The sequence below is a fragment of the Mobula birostris genome, chromosome 20 (genome assembly GCF_030028105.1).
Source record: "Mobula birostris isolate sMobBir1 chromosome 20, sMobBir1.hap1, whole genome shotgun sequence".
NCBI lineage: Eukaryota > Metazoa > Chordata > Chondrichthyes > Myliobatiformes > Myliobatidae > Mobula > Mobula birostris.
In genome coordinates, this window is record NC_092389.1 from 26,080,799 (window position 1) to 26,105,907 (window position 25,109).

General features: G+C 43.8%; 1 protein-coding gene across 5 annotated transcripts in view; it reads left to right on the forward strand.

The window, feature by feature from the left end:
- robo3 (roundabout, axon guidance receptor, homolog 3 (Drosophila)) overlaps positions 1–25,109 on the forward strand; it is a 345,220-nt gene that overhangs the window by 261,132 nt on the left and 58,979 nt on the right. For all 5 annotated transcript variants that reach the window (XM_072238366.1, XM_072238370.1, XM_072238367.1 and 2 more), the window contains exons 12-16: positions 10,107–10,273; positions 11,254–11,375; positions 14,595–14,811; positions 17,059–17,183; positions 21,460–21,631. In XM_072238366.1, the coding sequence (XP_072094467.1) occupies positions 10,107–10,273; positions 11,254–11,375; positions 14,595–14,811; positions 17,059–17,183; positions 21,460–21,631 (803 nt within the window). The remainder of the gene's footprint in view (positions 1–10,106; positions 10,274–11,253; positions 11,376–14,594; positions 14,812–17,058; positions 17,184–21,459; positions 21,632–25,109) is intronic.

Here is a 25,109-nt window from a genome sequence, read left to right on the forward strand (position 1 = left end):
AGCAAGAATAAGATGATGGGATTTTAAAGGGACTAAGTGGTAGAGGGAGCTGAAGAGAGTGCATTCTCATCAAAGCACCAATAGCAGTAGTACTATCAAGAGAGTAGGTATAGTGTTAGAGGAATAAGGTTTTAGTTATGGAGCAGAGGAAACTTTGGAGATATGGAATGGTTTGCTGTGAACAAACTTGGGCATATATTGGAATTTCAACATTAAGATGTAAGTGGGCCTTGAGCCAAGGTTATAGTCAGTGAGTTCCAGAGAAATGTGTGGAAAATGGCAGTTTGTTTCTGTAGGGTGTGAAATGGGAGTCTGTCCATTAAAGGCTAGAAGTGTCAATGACAAGGAATATACATTTCGGGCACGCCTGGACTGGAAACATATCACATGGTCTCCATCAGTTGTAACAAATGTGTTTACTGAAGTCAGGTAAACAAACCTTTTGACACTGGAAATTGGTGATGTACCACTGATTGCGGAGGGATATCAGCTCAAATTTTCGGCATCATTTGCTTATCAATATCTTATAGGCAGAGAACAAAAAATAAACAGCAGTAAACCACAGAGAGGTGAATCCAGGCTTGCACTCTCCTAAAATATATTTGAGTTCAACCACGCAGACAATAGATAAGAGAAATGAGGTAGGTTAGATGGAGGGCCAAATCCATGAGAGCAAGGTTTATAACAAAGAATGAACTGCTTGAACCTAATCCCTCTGTAGTCTTAATCCAGAGGACAGATGTGCTCCATTTGAATTGTAATTGATAATCGAATAGGTGAGGTAGGTCAACCATGGTCATGTTCTTATGTTAGGAAAGTAAAGCAGAGCAGATGAAGTTTAGAGGAGAAGTAGACTTTTTCTATTGTACCAACAAGTTTGCTGTGGTAAATACTTTATTTTGCTCATGTTCCCTTGAGCTTATCAGGAAATCCTTTATTTCTATTTTGCCATTTTCCACTTGTACATGTCAATGAATGGTGGAGTATTGGAATATAATTATAGACGGTACAGTCCCAGCATGAACTAGGGAAGGGCAGAATAGAATTTTTGCTTTTGGGTGCAAAAGAGCACAAGAAACAGGGACTCTAAAACTCCTGAACATGATGCTGCCTCATTGTTCCAGGAACCCAGGTGTGCATACGTGTGGAGTTTCTCCTGATAAATTTGTGTATTTCTGCCAGGTGTATGGTTTCCTCAAAGATATGTTAATTAGCCATAGTTATACTTAAGTGCAGATCAGTGAAAAAAGAGTCAAATGGGAGTTTATGAGGATGTGAGAGAGAATTAGTTGCAGGTCTACACCAAAATAAGGGGGGGGGGGAAGACTGGAACAATGGCCTTCAGTGTCATAGGAAGTGAGTAAAATTGCCTTGATGAGAACAAATTGAAAATCTGCAGATTCCTCGACTAGGCTGTTCTGTCCTTTTAAAGTGGCCTGTTAAATGGCCAAAGGTTTGCTCTCTCAATTTCGGATATTGTGTTACTTGTAATTGTGTGAAGTGAACAAAAAAAACCCCCATTGACACAAAGGCATTATGGGAGTCAGTTAGACATATAGAAGTTGAACTGCTGATGACTTTCATTGGGATATTGAAAAGGCTCCTCAGCTGTCTATCTGTGCATAATGAGCAGAAAAACAAATTCAGTTTCTCAGTAACACACATCAAAGTTGCTGGTGAACGCAGCAGGCCAGGCAGCATCTCTAGGAAGAGGTACAGTCGACGTTTCAGGCCAAGACCCTTCGTCAGGACTAACTGAAAGAAGAGATAGTAAGAGATTTGAAAGTTGGAGGGGGAGGGGGAGATCCAAAATGATAGGAGAAGACAGGAGGAGGAGGGATGGAGCCAAGAGCTGGACAGGTGATTGGCAAAGGGAATATGAGAGGATCATGGGACAGGAAGTCCGGGGAGGAAGACAATGAGGGGGGACCCAGAGGATGGGCAAGGAGTATAGTCAGAGGGACAGAGGGAGTAAAAGGAGAGTGAGAGAAAGAATGTGTGTATAAAAATAAATAACAGATGGGGTACGAGGGGGAGGTGGGGCATTAGCGGAAGTTGGAGAAGTCAATGTTCATGCCATCAGGTTGGAGGCTACCCAGACGGAATATAAGGTGTTGTTCCTCCAACCTGAGCGTGGCTTCATCTTTACAGTAGAGGAGGCCGTGGATAGACATGTCAGAATGGGAATGGGATATGGAATTAAAATGTGTGACCACTGGGAGATCCTGCTTTCTCTGGCAGACAGAACGTAGGTGTTCAGCAAAGCGGTCTCCCAGTCTGCGTCGGGTCTCGCCAATATATAGAAGGCCACATCGGGAGCACCGGACGCAGTATATCACCCCAGCCGACTCACAGGTGAAGTGTCGCCTCACCTGGAAGGACTGTTTGGGGCCCTGAATGGTGGTGAGGGAGGAAGTGTAAAGGCATGTGTAGCACTTGTTCTGCTTACAAGGATAAGTGCCAGGAAGGAGATCAGTGGGGAGGGATGGGGGGTACGAATGGACAAGGGAGTTGCGTAGGGAGCGATCCCTGCAGAAAGCAGAGAGATGGGGGGAGGGAAAGATGTGCTTAGTGGTGGGATCCCGTTGGAGGTGGCGGAAGTTACGGAGAATAATATGTTGGACCCGGAGGCTGGTGGAGTGGTAGGTGAGGACCAGGGGAACCCTATTCCTAGTGGGGTGGTGGGAGGATGGAGTGAGAGCAGATGTACATGAAATGGGGGAGATGCGTTTGAGAGCAGAGTTGATGGTGGAGGAAGGGAAGCCCCTTTCTTTAAAACAGGAGGACATCTCCGTCGTCCTGGAATGAAAAGCCTCATCCTGAGAGCAGATGCGGTGGAGACGGAGGAATTGCGAGAAGGGGATGGCATTTTTGTAAGAGACAGGGTGAGAAGAGGAATAGTCCAGATAGCTGTGAGAGTCAGTAGGCTTATAGTAGACATCAGTAGATAACCTGTCTCCAGAGGTAGAGACAGAAAGATCTAGAAAGGGGAGGGAGGTGTCAGAAATGGACTAGGTAAACTTGAGGGCAGGGTGAAAGTTGGAGGCAAAGTTAATAAAGTCAACGAGCTCAGCATGCGTGCAGGAAGCAGCGCCAATGCAGTCGTCAATGTAGCGAAGGAAAAGTGGGGGACAGATGCCAGAATAGGCACGGAACATAGATTGTTCCACAAAGCCAACAAAAAGGCAGGCATAGCTAGGACCCATACGGGTGCCCATAGCTACACCTTTAGTTTGGAAGAAGTGGGAGGAGCCAAAGGAGAAATTATTAAGAGTAAGGACTAATTCCGCTAGACGAAGCACACTCCTTTGGAATGCTCTGCTCTCCACTCCCTCCGCACTAATCCTAACATTATTGAACCCACCGATAAGGTTGTAGTCTGGCGCGCTGACCTCTACCTTGCCGAGGCACAGTGACAACTCGCAGATACCTCCTCTTATTTACCCCTCGATCGTGACCCCACTAAGGAGCACCAGGCCATTGTCTCCCACACCATTACCAACTTTATCCGCTCAGGAGATCTCCCATCCACTGCTACCAACCTTATAGTTCCCACACCTCGCACTTTCCGTTTCTACCTCCTACCCAAGATCCACAAACCTGCCTGTCCTGGCAGACCTATTGTCTCAGCTTGCTCCTGCCCCACCAAACTCGTTTCTGCATACCTCGACACGGTTTTATCCCTCCTTGTTCAATCCCTTCCTACCTATGTTCGTGATACTTCTCACGCTCTTAAACTTTTCGATGATTTTAAGTTCCCTGGCCCCCACCGCTTTATTTTCACCTTGGATGTCCAGTCCCTATATACTTCCATCCCCCATCAGGAAGGTCTCAAACTCTCCGTTTCTTTTTGGATTCCAGACCTAATCAGTTCCCCTCTACCACCACTCTGCTCCATCTAGCAGAATTAGTCCTTACTCTTAATAATTTCTACTTTGGCTCCTCCCACTTCCTCCAAACTAAAGGTGTAGCTATGGGCACCCGTATGGGTCCTAGCTATGCCTGTCTTCTTGTTGGCTTTGTGGAACAATCTATGTTCCGTGCCTATTCTGGTATCTGTCCCCCACTTTTCCTTCGCTACATCGACGACTGCATTGGTGCTGCTTCCTGCACGCATGCTGATCTCGTTGACTTTATTAACTTTGCCTCCAACTTTCACCCTGCCCTCAAGTTTACCTGGTCCATTTCTGACACCTCCCTCCCCTTTCTAGATCTTTCTGTCTCTACCTCTGGAGACAGGTTATCTACTGATGTCTACTATAAGCCGACTGACTCTCACAGCTATCTGGACTATTCCTCTTCTCACCCTGTCTCTTGCAAAAACGCCATCTCCTTCTCGCAATTCCTCCGTCTCCGCCACATCTGCTCTCAGGATGAGGCTTTTCATTCTAGGACGAGGGAGATGTCTTCCTTTTTTAAAGAAAGGGGCTTCCCTTCCTCCACTATCAACTCTGCTCTCAAACGCATCTCCCCCATTTCACGTACATCTGCTCTCACTCCATCCTCCCGCCACCCCACTAGGAATAGGGTTCCCCTGGTCCTCACCTACCACCCCACCAGCCTCCGGGTCCAACATATTATTCTCCGTAACTTCCGCCACCTCCAATGGGATCCCACCACTAAGCACATCTTTCCCTCCCCCCCCGCTTTCCGCAGGGATCGCTCCCTACGCGACTCCCTTGTCCATTCGTTCCCCCCCCCTCCATCCTTCCCCACTGATCTCCCTCCTGCCACTTATCCTTGTAAGCGGAACAATTGCTACACATGCCCTTACACTTCCTCCCTTACCACCATTCAGGGCCCCAAACAGTCCTTCCAGGTGAGGCGACACTTCACCTGTGAGTCGGCTGGGGTTATATACTGCATCCGGTGCTCCCGATGTGGCCTTCTATATATTGGCAAGACCTGATGCAGACTGGGAGACCGCTTTGCTGAACACCTATGCTCTGTCCACCAGAGAAAGCAGGATCTCCCAGTGGCCAAACATTTTAATTCCACATTCCATTCCCATTCTGACATGTCTATCCACAGCCTCCTCTACTGCAAAGATGAAGCCACACTCAGGTTGGAGGAACAACACCTTATATTCCGTCTGGGTAGCCTCCAACCTGATGGCATGAACATTGACTTATATAACTTCCGTTAATGCCCCACCTCCCCCTCGTACCCCATCTGTTATTTATTTTTATACACACATTCTTTCTCTCACTCTCCTTTTTCTCCCTTTGTCCCTCTGACTATACCCCTTGTCCATCCTCTGGGTTCCCCCCCCCCCTTTGTCTTTCTTCCCGGGCCTCCTGTCCCATGATCCTCTCGTATCCCCTTTGCCAATCACCTGTCCAGCTCTTGGCTCCATCCCTCCCCCTCCTGTCTTCTCCTATCATTTTGGATCTCCCCCTCCCCCTCCCACTTTCAAATCTCTTACTAACTCTTCCTTCAGTTAGTCCTGACAAAGGGTCTCGGCCCGAAACGTCAACTGTACCTCTTCCTAGAGATGCTGCCTGGCCTGCTGCGTTCACCAGCAACTTTGATGTGTGTTGCTTGAATTTCCAGCATCTGCAGAATTCCTGTTGTCCAGTTTCTCAGTATTTGATTAGTTGTCTTTTCAAATATGTTTCAGTTCCCATCCACGTTTAAAAGTCTATAATGAGTCTAACTCAGCCTCATTATCAACTGAGTTTGGAATTACAAAGGAGTGACTTTGCACAACATTACAGCCCCAAAGTCAATGCAGAGTCTTAAAGCATAGGAGACTCTCATTTTCTGTACAAGCACACCAGAGCACCTGCATTTTGATCATGGAATGATCATGTGACTGAGGAACATCCATCACTTTTAACCGCTGAAGAGACCTTATGTGATAGATTATGTGGCTTATGTTCTGACTAGCTAGAAGAATACTGAATGGAGATACCATTCATTTATTTCCAATTAAAATACAATTTTGCATTCCAAATAATTTGAAAAATTTGGTCACAGTCCTTCTGGCGTGACACTTTAAAATGCATCAGATGTTCACATCATAACAACAAAGCTTTTATTTGGCTGCATAACTGGCTGCCAGAGGTGATGATATTCAGCAAAAAAAGTCTCTTCAGACCATGCTGTTGTACACTCAGTGGCCACTTTATCAAGTACTCCTATACATCTCATCGTTAATGCAAGTACCTAATCAGCCAATCATGTGGCAGCAACTCAGTGCATAAAAGCATGCAGACATGGTCAAGAGGTTCAGTTGTTGTTCTGACCAAGCATCAGCATGGGGAAGAAACGTGATCTCAGTAACTTTGACTGTGTCAGGGGAGAATGGCCAGACTGGTTCAGGCTGACAGGAAGGCGACAGTAACTCAAATAACCACGCATTACAACAGTGGTGTGTAGAAGAGCATCTCTGAATGCACAACACATCAAACCTTGATGCGGATGGGCTACAGCAGCAGAAAACCATGGACATGCAGTCAGTGGCCACTTTATCAGGCACAAGAGGTATATTAACATTTGTTTGAAAAATAATGGTTTTAAATGTGTAACAAATTCATTGTATTTTATATATATATATATATATAATTATGAAAAGTCGATTGAATTGAGAGACATTTTCCCATAACAGGCAGGGTAGTGACAATTGTTATGGATTTCAGATACTTGACAAAGGAGTTTAAGGATGTATTTTTCATCCATAGGGTGGTGGAAGTTTGGAACTTATGACCCACCAATGTGACGAAGGCAGAATTATACATTGCAATTATTTAGATGGACACTTTTAATGCCACATAACTTGAAAGGTCACAAATTATACAAAGGAACTCAGCAGGTCACGGAGCACCTACGGAGGGAAATAAGCAGTTATCTGGTCTCACCTGTCACCTGCCAGCTTGACTCCTTCCCCTCCCCACACCTCTACTCTCTTCCTTTCCAGTACTGGTGAAGGGTCTAGGCTCAAAATATTGACTGTTTATCTCCCTCCATAGATGTGCCTGGACTGCTGACTTCCTTCAGCTTTGTGTGTGTGTGTGTGTGCGCTGCTGTGAAATAAGAATTGGCTCTGCAGCTTTTTGCTGGCTAAACGAATATAATGGACTGGAATAACCTGCTATGCCATCAATTGTTGTAGGCTCTGATAAAAATTCGAAAGCTGATTTATTATAAGAACATAAGAAATAGGAGCAGGAGTAGGCCATCCGGCCCATCGAGCCTGCCCTGCTATTCAATAAGATCATGGCTGATCTGTCCGTAAACTCAGCTCCATCTACCTGCCTTTTCCCCATAACCCTTAATTCCCCTACTATGTAAAAACCTGTCTAACTGTATCTTAAATATATTTAGTGAAGAAGCCTCAACTGCTTCCCTGGGCAGAGAATTCCACAGATTCACCACTCTCTGGGAAAAATAGTTTCTCTTCATCTCCATGCTAAATCTTCTCCCCTGAATCTTGAGGCAATGTCCCCTAGTTCTAGTCTCACTTACCAATGGAAACAACTTTCCTACTTCTATCTTATCTATTCTTTTCAAAATTTTGTATGTTTCTATAAGATCCCCTCTCATTCTTCTGAATTCCAGAGAGTATAGTCCCAGGTGACTCAATCTCTCCTCATAGGTTAACCCCTTCATCTCTGGAATCAACCTGGTGAACCTCCTCTGCACTGCCTCCAAAGCCAGTATATCCTTCCTCAAGTACGGAGACCAGAACTGCACACAGTACTGCAGGTGCGGCCTCACCAGTACCCTGTATAGTTGCAGCATGACCTCCCTGCTCTTGAATTCAATCCCTCTAGCAATGAAGGCCAACATTCCGTTTGCCGCCTTAATAACCTGTTGTACCTGCAAGCCAACTTTTTGCGATTCATGAACAAGCACTCCCAAGTCCCTCTGCACAACAGCATGCTGCAATCTTTCACCATTTAAGTAATAATCTGCTCTTCCATTATTCCTTCTAAAGTGGATGATCTTGCATTTACCAATATTGTATTCCATCTGCCAGACCTTGGCCCACTCACTTAACCTATCTATATCCCTCTACAGACTCTCCACATCTTCTGTGCAATTTGCTTTTCCACTCAGTTTAGTGTCATCAGCAAATTTTGCTGCACTACACTCAGTTCTCTCTTCCAAATCATCAACGTAAATGGTAAACAGCTGCGGGCCCAGGACTGACCCCTGCAGCACCCCACTCACCATTGACTGTCAACCGGAAAAACACCCATTTATACCAACTCTCTGCCTTCTATTGGTTAACCAATCCACTATCCATGCCAATACACTTCCTCCGACTCCATGCATCCGTATCTTATTTATAAGTCTCTTGTGCGGCACCTTATTGAACGCCTTCTGCAAATCCAAGATTATGACATTCACCTGTTTCCCCCTATCCACTGCACTCATTATGTCCTCAAAGAACTCCAGGAAGTTGTCAAACAGGACCTGCCCTTTCTGAATCCATGCTGTGTCTGTCTAATGGAACAACTCCTTTCTAAATGTTTCACTATTTCTTCCTTAATGACAGCTTCAAACATTTTCCCGACTACAGATGTTAAGCTAACTGGCCTATAGTTTAATTCCACATCCCATTCCCATTCTTACATGTCTATCCACGGCCTCCTCTACTGTAACGATGAAGCTGCACTCACATTGGAGGACCAACACCTTATATTCCGTCTGGGTAGCCTCCATCCAACCTGATGGCATGAACATTGACTCCTCTAACTTCCGCTGATGCCCCACCTCTCCCTCGTACCCCATCCGTTACTTATATACACACATTCTTTCTCTCACTCTCCTTTTTCTCCCTCTTTCCCTTTGACTATACCCCTTGCCCATCCTCTGGGTTTCCCTCCCCCTGCTCCTTTTCCTTCTCCCTGGGCCTCCTGTCCCATGATCCTCTCATATCCCTTTTGCCAATCACCTGTCCAGCTCTTGGCTCCACCCCTCCCCCTCCTGTCTTCTCCTATCATTTTGGATCTCCCCCTCCCCCTCCCAATTTCAAATCTCTTACTAACTCTTCCTTCAGTTAGTCCTGACGAAGGGTCTCGGCTTGAAATGTCGACTGTACCTTTTCCTAGAGATGCTGCCTGGCCTGCTGCGTTCACCAGCAACTTTAATGTGTGTTGCTTGAATTTCCAGCATCTGCAGAATTCCTCGTGTTGGCCTATAGTTGCACGTCTCTTGCCTACATCCTTTTTTAAAAAAGTGGCGTGACATTTGCTGTCTTCCAATCCGCCGGGACCTGCCCAGAGTCTAGAGAGTTTTGGTAAATGATTACCATCGTGTCTACTATAACCTCTGCCAATTCCCTCAGCACCCCGAGATGCATCCCATCGGGACCAGGGGATTTATCTACCTTCAGGCCCTCTCGTCTGCTCATCACCATCTCTTTAGTGACAGTGATTTTATCGAGGTCCTCACCTCCCATTTCGTCCATAACATCATTCTTTGGCATATTAGACGTGTCCTCTACCGTGAAGACCGACACAAAATAGTCGTTCAATGCCTCAGCCATTTCCTTATCACCCAATATCAATTTCCCCTTCTCGTCTTCCAAGGGACCTATGTTGTCCGTAGCCACCCTCTTCTGCTAGTTATTTATAAAAACTTTTGCTATCTGTTTTTATATTTTGTGCTAATTTACTTTCATAGATCAGTCTACAAGTTTCCCAAGTGTTGATAGTATAAAACTCACAACTCCAGGGACCTGAGCTTAATCCTGACCTCTGGTGTGGCCCATGTGGAGTGTGTATTTTCTTTCTGTAACAGTGTGGGTTTCTGCTGGGTTCACTGGTTTTTGCCCACACCCTAAAGAAGTGTTGGTCACTGCAAATTACCCCTAGCATAGGTTAATGGGAAAAGAAACATCAAAGGGGAATTAATGAGCATATGCGCGAGTGAGTAAGTTGCAGCGGTTCAGCGAAATAGGAGGGAGCAGTGAGACTGTTGTGGTGAATGGCTTCCTGTGGTATGAGTTTAATGTATGAAAATCTCTTGGTAAGTAAACTGTACAACTTTTGCCTTACTTAATTGATATACACCAGCTCCCACTTGGAATAGAAGACATGGTGTAGAATTCCATCGTGTTGCCCACACTTGGTCACCATCCACCTTTTTTTCTTCAGCCAATCTGCAGGAAGCACATGGCAAACAGTGGCTGAGTATGTAAAAGTGGAAAAGCATACAGTGACCGGGCTGAACTTTAACACCATCTATCTGTTCATCGTTCGTGCTGTCAACAAGTACGGCCTGGGAGATCCCAGCCCCATCTCTGAACCCGTCCGTACACAAGGTAGGCTTGTTTCAGTCATAGCTATAGAGTGTTACTGTATAGAAACAGGTTCTTGGACCCAACTCTTTCATGCCAATCAAGATGTCTCTCTGAGGTAGACCCATTTGCCTGAGTTTGGCCCTTTTCCTTCTAAACCTGTTCTATTCATTCACTGAACTTTTTCTTTCTATCAATCCTGATATTGTGACAAAGTTCCTCCCAACCCCTTGGAGTTTGCTTACCAATTCATTTTTGGTTATTCCATTCATAGATTTGCTATTTAAAGAGGGAATGTAAGAGCCTCTTACAGTGACTCAAACACAATTAATGATGGTGAGAGAAAGGGACCCTTTGGGTAAATGATAACATCCCTATTTCAGTACAAACTATGGAACTGAGCTCTATTCCAGTTACTCTCTGTTGATTGGGATCAAAATTTTCAGTTTCAGAATAATGGCCTGACATTGTGCTTAATTTCTCTGAGATTTTCCATCTCCTAAAACACCAAACTTTCACTCTAGTGGTCTGCACCAAGACTACCAGCACAGAAATGCTTTTCAGTGCAGCAAACTGGCAAGAAATAGTCAGTAAACCTCAACATAGTGAACCAACTGGATGGACTCAGAGCAGTAAAAACTGGAATATGGTTAACTTGGAGCACTAGGGAAACCAGCTCAAGATTGTCCCTCATCTTGAACCCTGCTGGTTTTTTCCACTTTGGATCAGTTATGCCATTAGTTCATTTGTAATGTTGCTTTTGTATATTGTAAAAATAAATGATATTGAAAATGTTGATGGATTTACAGCTATTTGTGTTGTTGTGGAACATTTGACTAATGCATGTGCCATTAATCGAATTTCTAGACAGGGTTTTTATTGCTATCACTATTCCTATTGATTAATTATCTCTATAATGGGCTGTAAAACAATTAACATAACTGTTAGCAGATCCCAGGATGTTTGCACAAGTTTATTGCATGAATTTCCCTTGTCATGTGCAGATGTGAGCCCCACCGGGCAGGGTGTGGACCATCGGCAGGTACAGCGTGAGCTCGGGGAGATGGTGGTCCAGCTACAGTCTCCTGTCACCTTGACATCTACAACCATTCAGGTCACCTGGACAGTAAGTAATGAATGCAACAGCGGCTTCCTCTCAGACCCTCTGCCCACTCTTCCCCACACCACCAACTGCCAGCACTCCTGGCATATAAAGTTGAGGAAAAGCCTAGGAAGAGCATGGTAGGGGGAAGAAAGACTGGTGAAAAGCTTGTCTGCCATCATTGGATGGACTAGCACAGGTATTTAGTATGGATAGATGACTCCTTTCATCATCACTGTCTATTCCTTTTACACTTAAACCATCAACTCATACTTAGAGAATCATAGAGCATTACAACACAGTAAACAGGCCCTTCGGCCTATCTAGTCTGTGCTGATCTGATTTGCTGCCCAGTCCCATCTACCTGCGCCCGGACCATATCCCTCCGTACCCCTCCCATCCAAGCACCTATTTAAACTTCACTTAATGTTGAAATTGAACCGACATCCGCCACTTGTGCTGGCAGCTCATTCCTCCCTTGCACCATCCTCTGAGTGAAGAAGTTCTGCCTTTAACCCTAATCTTATGACCTCTAGTTTGAGTATTTCACGCCGTATGCCAGTGATATGAAACCTCATTCGAATTCTGATTGTCTCACCCAACCTCAGTAGGGAAAGCCTGCATATGTTTACCCCTCAGAAATGTACATATTTCTATAAGATCTGCCCTCATTCTCCTACTCTCCAGAGAATAAAGTCTGAACCTGTCAACCTTTCCCTATAATTCAGGTCCTCAGGTATTTTGCACTGCCAGCTTGATACTGTTATTCTTATGTGTTATTTCTTCATGTGAGTTTCGGGCTGATGCAAGGACAGGCGCTACCTTTAATAATGCAATGTCTTTATCCCTTTACATGGAATGGTCCCACACTCTTCCATATCTATGGTGTTAGAATAACCCTGCTGGGAGCTGGCATCAAGTCAATACAGCTATAAATTAGACTTTCTAACAAGACTGCAAAGCAGTCGGCAGTGTATTACTGATGGTGAAGGGGTTCTGAACACAACCCTATTGAAGTTTGGGTTACTGTGAAGTGTGCAAATGTGAGCATAAAGGGAAGGGGAATGGGGATTAGCATTGATTGATGGCACTTGTTCTTCAGAAACCATAGAACACTACCTACGCTAAACAGCAGCACTCGTCATCCTGGCTCAGAACTTGGAGACAGGAGCAGAGAATGGATTAGGCAGTAAATATTTATTTATTCTTTACCCTAATTAGAAAGCACAATTCCAATGGCAGGGAGACCTGCTGAGAACACGGAAAGGCTGTGTGAGTATGCTAGAGGAAGCAGCGTCTTCTACCTGATTAAGCTGATATAAAAGGAGAAGAAGGGTGTGGAATGTGATGCTTTCAGGCATGTTGGTGTCACAGGCAGTGAGTGCCAAGAACATGAAAGAATACAGTCCATTGTAGGTGTAGTCCGCTAAGGTTAGTGCAGTGATAAGCTCTATCCTTAGGCACAGTACGCAATGATATATCTTCGTGCCATCAGATGAAATGGTCCCTCACTCTCTGCATCTAAGGTGCTAGAACAGCATTGGCTGGCATTCTTCAGGAATATTTCCAGAAATGGAGCGACACAGAATAAGAAGACACTACTCAGCCACCTTCTACTCAGTGAGATCACAAATGATCTGTGTACTGCTCATCCATTTGCCTTGACTCTGTATCCTTCAATACTAAATTTAAAATGGGAGTTAACATCTTCTGGTGAAAAGTTTCATATGTTTTTCTCATGCTCTCTGTGAAGAAGTATTTACAAATGTTTACTTGAGTGCCTTCACGCTGATTTTAAAATTATATCCCCTCATCCTGAATTTCTCCAACAACTGGAAAAAGTTTCTCTGTTCTTCCAGTACTTTACAAAACTTCAAAAAAAACCATTTATTTGTATATTTCAGGAAGTATTGCTTAGTTTAAGTTATCTTGCCTTAAACCACACCAGATAATACTCTGGTGGTTCTGCACTGTCCACATTTCCAACAATGCAATATTTAAAACTATATAAAGAAGTCTAGATGTAATCTCTCCTCAGATTTCTGTAACTGTAGCAAAACATTCTCCCCTTTATGTTGTCATCGTTGAGATATAAAAGCTAACATTCCACATGGTGCAGCTGGTAGAGCTGCTGTCTCACAGCTCCACTGACCAGGTTTAATCCTAAATTCTGATTCTATCTGTGTAGACTTTGTGCAAGTTCTCACTGTGACTGCATGAGTAGTTTGTTTATTTTATTGAGCCGTGCCATACAGCAACCACCCCCTCCCCCCAACTTAATCCTTGTTCAGGTGCCCTGGAAAGCTTCCTAATCCCAAAGATGGGTTGGAAAGTTAATTGACCACTGTAAGTTGCCCCAAGTGTATAAGTGAGAGGTGGAACCTGGAGTGAGTTCAGGGAAGTGTGGCAAGAATAGGTTATGGGGAAAATTAGTGGGGGAACAAGACTGTTCTTGACCAACAAGGACTCCATGGCTAAAATGACCACCTACATTGCAAAGAAATGCATAAGCTCTTTTTCTGATTATTTGGATTCCTGACCACTGGATTTTAGTGAGCTCTCTACAAGGTTCTGTTTGTGTTATGTTATGTGCCGTGTCGTATGATGTGGATGATCATGACCTTTGGCTATGATTGTTCTTGGCAAATTTTTCTACGGAAGTGGTTTGCCATTGCCGCCTTCTGGGCAGTGTCTTTCCAAAACGGGTGACCCCAGCCATTATCAATACTCTTCAGAGATTGTCTGCCTGGTGTCAGTGGCCACATAACCAGGACGTGTGATATGTACCAGCTGCTCATATGACCATCTACCACCTGCTCCCATGGCTTAGCATGACCCTGATCAGGGGGCTAAACAGATGTTGCACCTCGCCCAAGAGTGACCTGCAGGCTAGCGGAGGGAAGGAGTGCCATACACTCCTTTGGTAGAGACATATCTCCACCACGCCACCCAACAAGGATCTCTAAATCTCTTTAAACCCCAAGTGTTCCAGACCAAACTCTTCACCATTTAGAAACGTTCAAAACTATGCTTTCTTTGAATGACCTCAAGCTGACTGGTATATTACTGCATAGTCACTATGTCAATTGTTATCGCTTTGTGATTTTATGATTTTATCCATTCTATTTTCCATGCCAATAATCTCTGTGTCATTGGCAAAATAAAATGGACATATAATTCTCCATTGTGTGATCTAAGCCATTAATTACCACGTGTCTTTCTGCCCTGGTGTGTTTGTTGCAGGTTGATCAGCAAGCCCAATTCATTCAGGGTTACCGGGTGATGTACCGAACCAAAACAAGTACCTGGCTGGTTCAAGATGTGAAATCCCCAGCTGAGCGCACCACCATTCTTGTGGACTTGAAGAAGGGAACAGAGTACGAGATTAAGATCCGCCCGTATTTCGATGAGTTCCAAGGAATGGACAGTGAATCTGTCACTGTGCGGACGCCAGAGGAAGGTAAGGTTCTGATGCAACCTAACAGCACAAGTTTGACCTTACAGATGCTTTGGGACTTGCGTGATCTGCACCAAGGTCACACAGCAGGCTATAGTGAATTGCCAGACCATTTCAAACTGTGCTTGATTTTCTGTGGGCTGTCAATTTGCAGAGAGTTTCTTTTGCATGACCAGCACAAACCAGCTTAACCCCCCTAACTTAAACAGTTAGCGTAGTGGCGCAACAGTTAGTTCTCCAGGGACACTGGTTCGATGCTGATCTCAGGTATCATCTATGTGGAGTTTGCATGTTTTCTCCATGTGCGAGTGCATTTCCCGCTTTTTCTCTGGTTTTCTCTCATATCACAAAAACATCCTGCTGGATTAAATTGGCTGTGGCAAATGAGTGCTTGGTTATTAATGGTGCAAATTAGAAAGTGGAATTGGCGGGTATATATGAAAATATGTTGCAGTAATGCAGGTAAACAGGGAGAGGGGTAATGGGACTAGTGGGTTCTTCCACTGAGAGCATGCATGAGCCTAATTGAACAAATGACTGTCTTTGTTTAGCAATAGAGGCATTTTAAGCAGATTGGGTTTCCCCCTAGATGCTTCAGTTTCCTCACACATCCCAAAGCCATGCAAGTTGGTAGATAACATGGCCACTTTAGATTGCCCCTGATATGTTGGTACGTGGTAGAATCTAGGCAAGCTTACAACAATGTGGAGAGAGTAAAATGGGCTAAATTGGGAATTAGTGTAAAGGGGTACTTGATAGTCAGCATAGACTCTGTGGGACAAAGGGCCAACTCTGTGCAGTAGGAAGCTGTGACTATTTAAATTTATTTATTTTTGAATATTTTGTCTTTTTAATTATTTGAGCTCTTGTTTTAAATGTATTTAATCATCCATATTTGATAAAGTGTTTGTAAACTTGAACTGAGGCCTAGTCGCTGCTCATAGACCACTTTGCTGCACTGAATGGTCAAAGCAATGAGGCATGGGGGCCGTTGGAGACCACACAGCCTGAAAGGGGAATGACACCAGGTGTATTTGGGGCATGGACCCTGCTGAGTAGGATTCAGGTCAAAGTCTTGTTTGCTGCTCTCTACAGTAAGCCTGCAGCAATGTTCTTTCACAACAATCCTTCGGCTGTGGTGCATTAGATTGTCTTCTAATCTTCCTGCAGGAATGAAAGGTTGATCAAATAGTGGAGTGAAAACAGATTTCTTAAAGTAAGATCTATTTTCTTTGAAAATTTCCTTTTATAGTCATATTTTTTCCCTTCAATGACCCAAGATCAGGATAGTGGGAGGAGATGATTCTCCACAGCAGCTGAAGCTCATAACACAATGATCACAGCACAACTGGTAATAATCTACCAATCAATCTCCCATTATTTTTCATTCCTCCACATCTCCCTCTTCAGATCTCCTCACATCTGTTTACAGATCAGTGTTTGTCGAGGGTTTGGTGGAAAACTGCCTTCCTGCCTCCCAGCTGTGTCTCCCAGCTTCTGCCTCAGTATGAATGCAGCTTGCCTTTTAGCTGCACTGTAGAGGGCTGTTAAACAGTTGGCAGATTGTCACCATTTAGTACTTGCAGCAAAGGTTGACCAAAGGTTATAGGTTGATAGACTGGCCGTCTATCAGTGATATGTGCTGAGTCTTTCCTTGAGGGATCAGTGGAAAGGATAAACGTTGGAGGAAGAAATTTGCTTGACATGTCACTGAGTTTACCAACCGCCCATGTGTGTTGGGCAGTGCTAAGCAATAGCTTGGCTCTGACAAGAACAGATAGGAAATGTGAAATATTTCACCCAGGTGATTATCATAAACACTTTTCATTGCCAGTGTTATTTTGGAGAATATACTCTGATCTTACAACTTGGTCATCCCTTGTGGGAATATCTCTCAATCCAGAAACCTTTCAAACGGACAAATCAGTTAATGGCCTGATCTAAAATGGGCTTGAAAGTTCCATAGTGCCTTCAATTAGTAAGTAATATAACCTATTTTAAAAAATGTGAAGTGCTGTTTTTAAAACTCAGGAAGATGGTATATTGTTGAAATCTGCTGCCAGAGTCACTCTCCCTTTGCCATCTCTAACCCAGCTTAACCTGGCTCAGCAGGACCATCGCACGTCCTTGAACTCACTTTATCTCAAATATGTTGAGGCACAGACCACAGCAGGAGCTGCCTCAGAGTCCTGCAGCCTGCTTTCTCTTCACTTAAACATTCTTTTCTTCTTTTCCACTAAACAAAAACAGCTCCTGCTGCTGCGCCACAAGCTGTTACCGTGGCAACTATTGGCTTGAGCAACAGCACCAGTATCAGCGTGTCCTGGGAGCCACCTCCCGTTGAGGAGCAGAATGGAATCATCCAGGAGTACAGGGTAAGCCGGGACACTGGAGGGATAAATCAAATGAACAGTGGGACAGGGGAAGCTAATGACTGAGGTTTGAAAATATATTAGCCTAATTTCTCAACAGTTGGGACATGTTAATTAAAGAATTTAATCATAATTGTTCTGAGGTGAAGAATGAAAACAAAAGAAGCCTCGTAAATCCATGGAGGCTTGGCATTTTTACAATGAGCCTTTAATGGTGATAAGGTTACTGTTTACCATATGTTCATTACTTTAATTGATCTTTATTCCCCATGCAGCTGGCCTGTTTTAAGGGAGGACTGGTCATGCATGCTCAACGTAAAAGCTAAAACTGTTGAGGATTAAGGGCTGTGTTTTGCACTTTATGGCTGAAGCATTTTGTTGAAGTATTTTTTTCTCTAGAGCTGAGTACTCACGAGTGGTAGCTGGCATCAAGTTTGTTGCTTTCAGTCTGAACTTTCATTAGGATGTATGGTAGGAAAGTGACCAGAGCACATTTATGATAATACAGGTTGCACTGTCTGGGCAGCCAGCTTGTAACTCTGAGTGCCTGAGCCTTTGCTCAGCCATCTGCAGGACGTATAGTAAGGAACAAAACCTGCGCCCAACTTTGCAAAGGGAGAACTAGCAGAGCGGAACAATCACTAACGGTATTCTGCACAACAAAAACAGCCACTTGGTTCCGCTGGCAACTGCTCGGCTGGCGAAGGGAATGGCGATTTATCATTCAGTATATGCACCTTGACTGGTCGAGCAGCCATTTGCATCTGCTAATTTCAGTTCAAACCCTCACAGTCGGAACCAGTAAAATGTATTTGCACACAACCACTGGGGTAAATATTCATCATGAATGACTGCTAGAAACAGACTAATGGTAACTGTCAGGCTTTCATTTCATAGATCTCAAAAAACAATAATCAGGCAGTCATGCCCTTCCTTCTCCCCAAGCCCTGCCAGATTACCACAAAGCTAGTGCAAACAAAGATGTATCTCCTTGTTCCTGACTATCACAACTGGCTCCTTGGCTATTGCTTCTTCAGCATTTACGGCCAAGCCAGGATGGAGTCTGCCCACAGTACTTGTAATGGTCAAGCATTGAAAACAAGTAACTTTGGTATATTTCAAATGGTTCCATTTTAATATCAGAGAATGTATACAGTATACAACCTGAAATTCTTATGCTTCACAGGCATCCACAAGATCAAAAGAGAACCTCAAAGAATTAACAACAGAAAATGTTAGAACCCTAGAGCGCCCTCTCCCTCTTCCCAACACAAGCAAAACATCAACCTCCCCACTCCCCCCCACCCATTCAGCAGAAAGCATTAGCACCCAGCACTCACCAAGCAAAGCCCCCAAAGGGAGACCATGATCTGCAGTCAACAAAAGCTGTACCCAACACTTCGACATGCTACAGGCTCTCTCTCTCACTAACAAGGGACAGAGAGGTGTCACCAATTTCTCGGCGAAAGGGGAGACTAAGAAACAGTCGCTGTTACGGTGTTACAGTCTGCCGTGTCACTTTTTATTCCAAGATTCTCCGACTCGAGAATCGGCAGAGAAGAAGAGAGAGGGAGCGGTCATTCGAGTACAGAGACCTCTGTCAGCTGTGAAATTCTGATGTTCCTCCTCCCGCCTTGCCTTAGTCAGCGACACTGGCATGGAATCAGTCATTCACAGGGCCGCACCCTGGAGGCCCGCAACATCCAAGCCGCTCCTGGATATGTCAAAAAAACAGCCGGTCGGTGAGCTTAGGAAGAAGGGAACTCATTCACCAGGGAAAAACTCAGTTTGAGTGCATCTGCAGATCACCGACTTAGACAGAACCCCAGCCACCTTGAAAAGTGCAAAAAAGGAGACATTAAAGAGAGGAATTTAAACTGTTTTTGCAGATGAGCTTGAGCAAGCAGCTATTTGGTGCCATCTTAGTTGTGTATATCTGCAGTCACTCGGAAATCAAATGAACAGGAGATATTTATCATCAATAAATGTCCATGATTGGGTGCAGTTCAGAGGCATAGCACCTCATGTCAGGCCAGAGGAAATGTGATGCTCAGACCTCTGACTGGCAAACAGCTAACCTCAATGTGCATGGTGGCTTGTGGATCATTGGTTAGGTTCTTCAAGGAAACAAGTGGGGAAGATGTAATAAAATGCAAATCTCATTATGATCCTGCACTTGTTTTGAGCTGACAGCTTATTGTTTACTTGCACTGCACTTTCTCTGCAACTGTAACACTTTATTCTGTACTCAGTTATTGTTCTACCATGTATTACGTCAATGCACTGCTGTAATTAATTGATCTTTATAAATGATACACAAGACCATGTGACACGTGATAATACTAAATCAATACCAATAAATCTGAAATGGATGTGTGTGCCCAAAATTCATATTAGAAGGCCAGAAGTTTGACATCAATAATTGCAATCACATTCTCCCCACAAATCATTAAATTGAGGGAAAGCTAAAAGCTGCTCAGGATTGATTGAATGCGCAGTTAAAAGTGCTCCCCTAATGTTGGCACAGACAGTGAAGAGTGTTGTCAAAAACTCCTGGAGGGGTTTAGATCCCGGCTGAACATTGGCTGCTTGGATTTGAGTATTAGAAGGACAAATTCCAATGAGAAAATGTTCTTCTTTTAATTGTCCTTATGTCCTTAAAAGCATCATGATGGAATATTGAATACTCATCCACATCTAGCCAAATCAGTCATCAAAATCAAAATCATCCGCAAGTTTAAGACAATTTAGGTTAGGGCTCCCTAATACATCCTAATCTTCAGATATTTAGCCAGCAAGGGAAAAATAACCGACAAAATGTTATTTCAGTTTCCTTAAATCACTGTAATTGTAAGTATTGATATACTTATGTATGCTGTTTAAATTGACTTGCACAAATATCCTTCATATCACAATGTCTTCATGTTCAATACAAATGAATAACATATTGATTACATTGCACTCAAAGCTCTAGTGATCTTTTGGTTAGCACAGATAGTCATTCACTGTCTAATCACCTAATCCCACATTAATACCTTTATAATTAAATTGTTATTCCTAAGACTTTAAAATAGGCATTATCACACAAAGCCTCATCTCGGATCACTGCCCTCAGCCACGTAGCTGCTTATGTGGTTGGAGGCTGAATGAAAAGTCGTCACTGTTTTTTGGTTATCTGTTATTACCAGCCCAAACTTTATCCCATTGATGGTATTGGAATCAAAAACAGAGGCATATGTTGCTGAACTGGTTTCATTAATGGTCAGGTGTTGCACTATTGGAAATCAGTGTGGAGTGTACAGTAAATGGCAGGACCCTCGGGAACAAAGATGCACAGAAAGATTTTAGGGCTCAAATCTATAGGTTACTGAAAGTAACAACACAAGTAAAAAGGCTGTGAAAGAAGGCGTATGGCAAGTGCCTTATTGGACAGGCCAATGAGCATGGCAGCTGGCAAGTCACACTGTATCTATAAAATATTTTGGTTTGGCCATAGTTTTATCTGGAGACTGAGAGGCAACTTGATCAAAGTATATAAAATTATCAGAGGCACAGATGGGCTAGACAGAGTCTTTTCCCCAGGGTGAAAATGTCAAATAATAGGGGCATAGGTTTAATGCATGAGGGGCTAATGTTTAAAGAAGATTTGCAAGGCAAGGTATTTTAGACTTTAATATACTGCGTGGGGAGGCAGAGAGAAAGCAGACAAAGTAGGACTAAGGGGGCATTTGGATAGGCACACGAATAGGCAGTGAGTAGAGAAATATAGAACGCGCACAAGCAGAAGGAATCAGCTTAAATTGGTGTCATGGTCAGCGCAGACATGACAGGCTGAAAGGCCTGTTGCTGTACTATGCTGTTGTATGAGCTGAGAGATAATTTAGATTTAAATTTGTTTGTTGTTTTATATCCAGGGTAGAAGGAAATTCCTTGCATGCATGAAGCTTTCAGATTAGAATACATGGATATTGAAATGTGCCTTCTCTGTTAACAATCAACACAATCTGAATATGTGCTGGCAAGTGTCGCCACACATTCTGGTGCCAACATAACATTCCCACAATGCTCTGCAGAACAGCACGCGCCCAACATACAACAGGTAATGACAGTAAAACAAGCCCCTTTCCCACCCCACCCACACATACAGATGGGCCTCAATCCCAGGACAGGCCGCCTCCAGATCATGGCCCCAAACTCGCAGAGTGTATACATGGTAATATAATGTTCATCTGTGCATGCAAACAAAATTGATTTGAATTCATGGTGTTTATTCTTGTAGATCTGGTGTTTGGGAAATGACTCCCGTTTCCATGTTAACAAGTCGATTGATGGAACTGTCCATTCAACGGTTGTCCGTGGACTAATAGCTGGCATGCTGTACCGTGTGGAAGTTGCAGCAGCTACCAGCGCTGGAGTTGGGGTTCGGAGCCAGCCTGCAACTATCCTCATAAGTAAGTGAGAAAGAACCTAGAAGCATACCTATAGTATTTAAAGACTCTGCATCAAATAAGACATTTATTTCCTGTAACATATTTCTATAACACTTCATTCTTTACGTTTCTGTTGCTGTGGAAGACTGCATGTTTTCACATATTGTGGATAGCAAAGTGGAATAACGATGCTTCTCTAGATGACCCTAAGACAGGGGTTCCCAAGCTGGGGTCCGCAGACCCCTCAGTTAATGGTAGGGGTTCATGGCATGACAAAAGTTGCGAGCCCCTGCTCTAAGATGTGCTCCTTACTGCAATTGAATACAACTGAAGAAAGGCCTGGATTTAGTGCATATCTGTCGCAAACAAAGATATTCTGTGTTATTTTATGGGCAATGAAATAGATTTTTTGAAATGTAGTCAGTATAAGCAGTTAGTTTGTGCATAGAGAGGTCCCACAAGCAGCAAAGATAACATAATAATCAGGTTTGCTGTTTGAGGGAGAAATGTTGTCTAAGACACTGTGGGTAAAACTTCCCCGCTGTTCTTCAAATAGTCCAATAGAATCTTTTACAACCTCTGGGAGTAGCTGATGGATGCTTGTTTTGATGTCTCATCAAAATCATGGCACCTTCAATAATGCAACTCTCTCTCAATGAAAGTTTGAAGCATCAACCTTAAATTGTATGCTCAAGCTTGCAAGAAGGAATCTGATAGGAGAGAAGAGTGGACCGTGGGAGAAAGGGAAGAAGGAGGGGTGCCAGGAGGAGGTGATAGACAGATGAGGAGAAGAGGTAAGAAGCCAGAATGGCAAATAGAAGAAGAGGAAAGGGGGAGGGAAAAAAACTTGAAGGAGAAATCAATGTTCATGTCATCAGGGTGGAGGGTGCCTTGATGGAATGGGAATGAGGATAGGAATCAAAATGTTTTGCCACTGGAAAATTCAATTTTTGGCGGATAGAGCGGAGGCGCTCAATAAGGCGGCCGCATCGGGAGCACCAGACATAATAGCTAACCCCAGCAGGGTTCGCAGGTGAAGTGTTGCCTCACCTGGAAGGACTGCTTGGGGCCCTGATTGGAGGTGAGGTCGAAGGTAAATAGTCAGGTGTAGCATTTCTGTTCTTTGTAGGGACAAGTGCCGGGGGGAGATTAGTGGGAAGGGACAAATGGACAAGGAAATCATGAAGGGAGTGATCCCCGTGGGAAGCGGGGAGTGGTGGGAAAGTAAAGAACAATACAGCAGAGGAACAGGACCTTTGGCCCTGTAATGTTGTGCTGAACTAATCACATAAGTACTCAAATGCTCAACTAAACTAATCCCTCTGCATGTTATGATATCATAAGTCGTTTGTGGGAACACCACCGCCTGCAGCTTCCCCTCTCAGTCATGCACCATCCTTGCATGGAAATACTGTCTATTGGTGGTCCTTCATTGCCTATAGGTCTAGGTCCTGAAACCACCCAGCCAATAGCACTGTTAGGATGATTTAACCAACGGATGCAGCAGTTCAAGAACATGCCCAGCCATCACCTTCCCTAAGCAAAGACCTCTGGCCTTGCTTATGGCACCATTATCCCAAAAAAGTGGATGAATGAGAAAAAAGTTGCTGCTGTACATTTAGAATAACATCCTATCTGACAAATGGTGAGCAACATCTGAGAGGACTGCTGGTATGGATCAGGCTATTGGAAAACATTTATATCAGAGGATTTAGCTGTTCCATCTCCCAAGCTCCTATTTAAGTTCCTACTCAGGCCGATTGCCTACATTTCTTGGCTCTCATTCACTTCTCCCTGTTGGAAAGGAAGATTGGATAATTTCTGCCTGAACAATTCAATTTGGACACATTCATCTGCCAGCTTAGCATGTAAAAGGTTACAGGTCATTGAGTAATCTAATGCTGGAGTCAACCGCCATGTTATTCTTGAAGGAAAGATTTCCAGTAGTGAGCTGTAAAATTCAGAGCATATGATATCGGGTTTTTGGGAGATTCCAATAGCATGGTTAAAATTATGAATTGTCTTGATAAGGTGGAAAGAGCGATCTTGGTTCCACTGGCAGGATGGTCTATAACCAAAGTTCAAAGTACATTTATTATCAAATTACATATTTTACTTAAAATCTTGAGATTTGTCTCCTTATTGGCAGCCAGAAAACAAAGAAAGCCAATAGAATCCATTAAAAAGAAGAAAACCATCAAACACCCAATGTGCAGAAAAAAAACAAATTGTGCAAAACAATAAAAGGAAGCAAATAACATTGAGAGCTGGGGTTCACAGCCACGAAGCCATTCATCACTGCAGCCTATTCAGGAGCCCACTAGTTGCAGGCCAGAGCTTCAGTTCAGTGCAGAGACGAGTAAACCTCGTGGAGCAGCGAGCTGGGCACTGGCCCTTCACTCGCCTCCAGCCCCGATATCCTGACCTTTTCAACTGGCCAAACCTCAAGTAGTTCCTCACTCTCAGACCCGGGCCCCGCTGCCTTGACTCTGTCTCACCTCCGATCGCCTTGCCTCCATTGTGCTGCAGTGAATCGCCTCCACATCTGTTCCAGCAATGGTCAAACATCGGCTCATTCCCCATTCTCAGGCCCGGGCCACGCCATCTTGATTCAGCCTGTACTCACCACGCCGCAACTATCCTGCACCTTTGAGGCTTCAGTTCACACCAGAAAAATGTCAGGTCAAACAGGCGGTTCGAAAGCTCAACTCCGAAATAGCTATTGATTGCAGTGATCATATCCAAGATAAAGTGTGATTAATACAGTAGGTTATAGTTTTGTTAGCTACCAGCAGGTTGTCACTTGTGCTTCCCCAGCACCATTTTAAACATCACCCACAGAGATGGGTAGAGATACATTGAAGATAGTTACCAAATAGTCAGTAGGGAGCAATGAGAATTTCTTAAGCAGCCCCAGAGTCAAAGTCATGTTTATTGTCATATGCACAAGTACATGTATGCACAGGTGTAATAAAAAGCATACTTGGAGCAGCAACATAGGCACACAACGTTCACAAGAAAAACAAACTACATAAATTATATAAAGTTATTCAATTAAAAAGTCCATTGTAGCGGAAAGTTGTCATGGTGTTGCTATACTGATGTAGTGATTGGAGTTGTGCAGGTTGGTTCAAGAACTAGAATGGTTGAAGGGAAGTAGCAGTTCTTCAACCTACTGGTGTGGCCTCTTATCTTAATCTGTAATTTGCTGATTGAAAGGATGTTGGAAACAGTTTCAGTAATAACTTTCAGAAGAGCCACCTAAATATTTCACAGGGGTCTAAGGAAAGAGCAAGGCAGCATGACTAACTCTCACAAGGAGCTGGTTCAGACACAATAGCTGATAGCCCTCCGTGTTTTAAGGTTCCATAATTGAAAAAAAAGGTTGTTTTGTTTGTCAGTCTTCAAAGTCTATGAGTTCCCATGATTCAAACAATTGGTTCGATTTTAATTGATCCAGAAATTATGAGCTCTGTTGATGCCCAAGGGTACTTAGAGA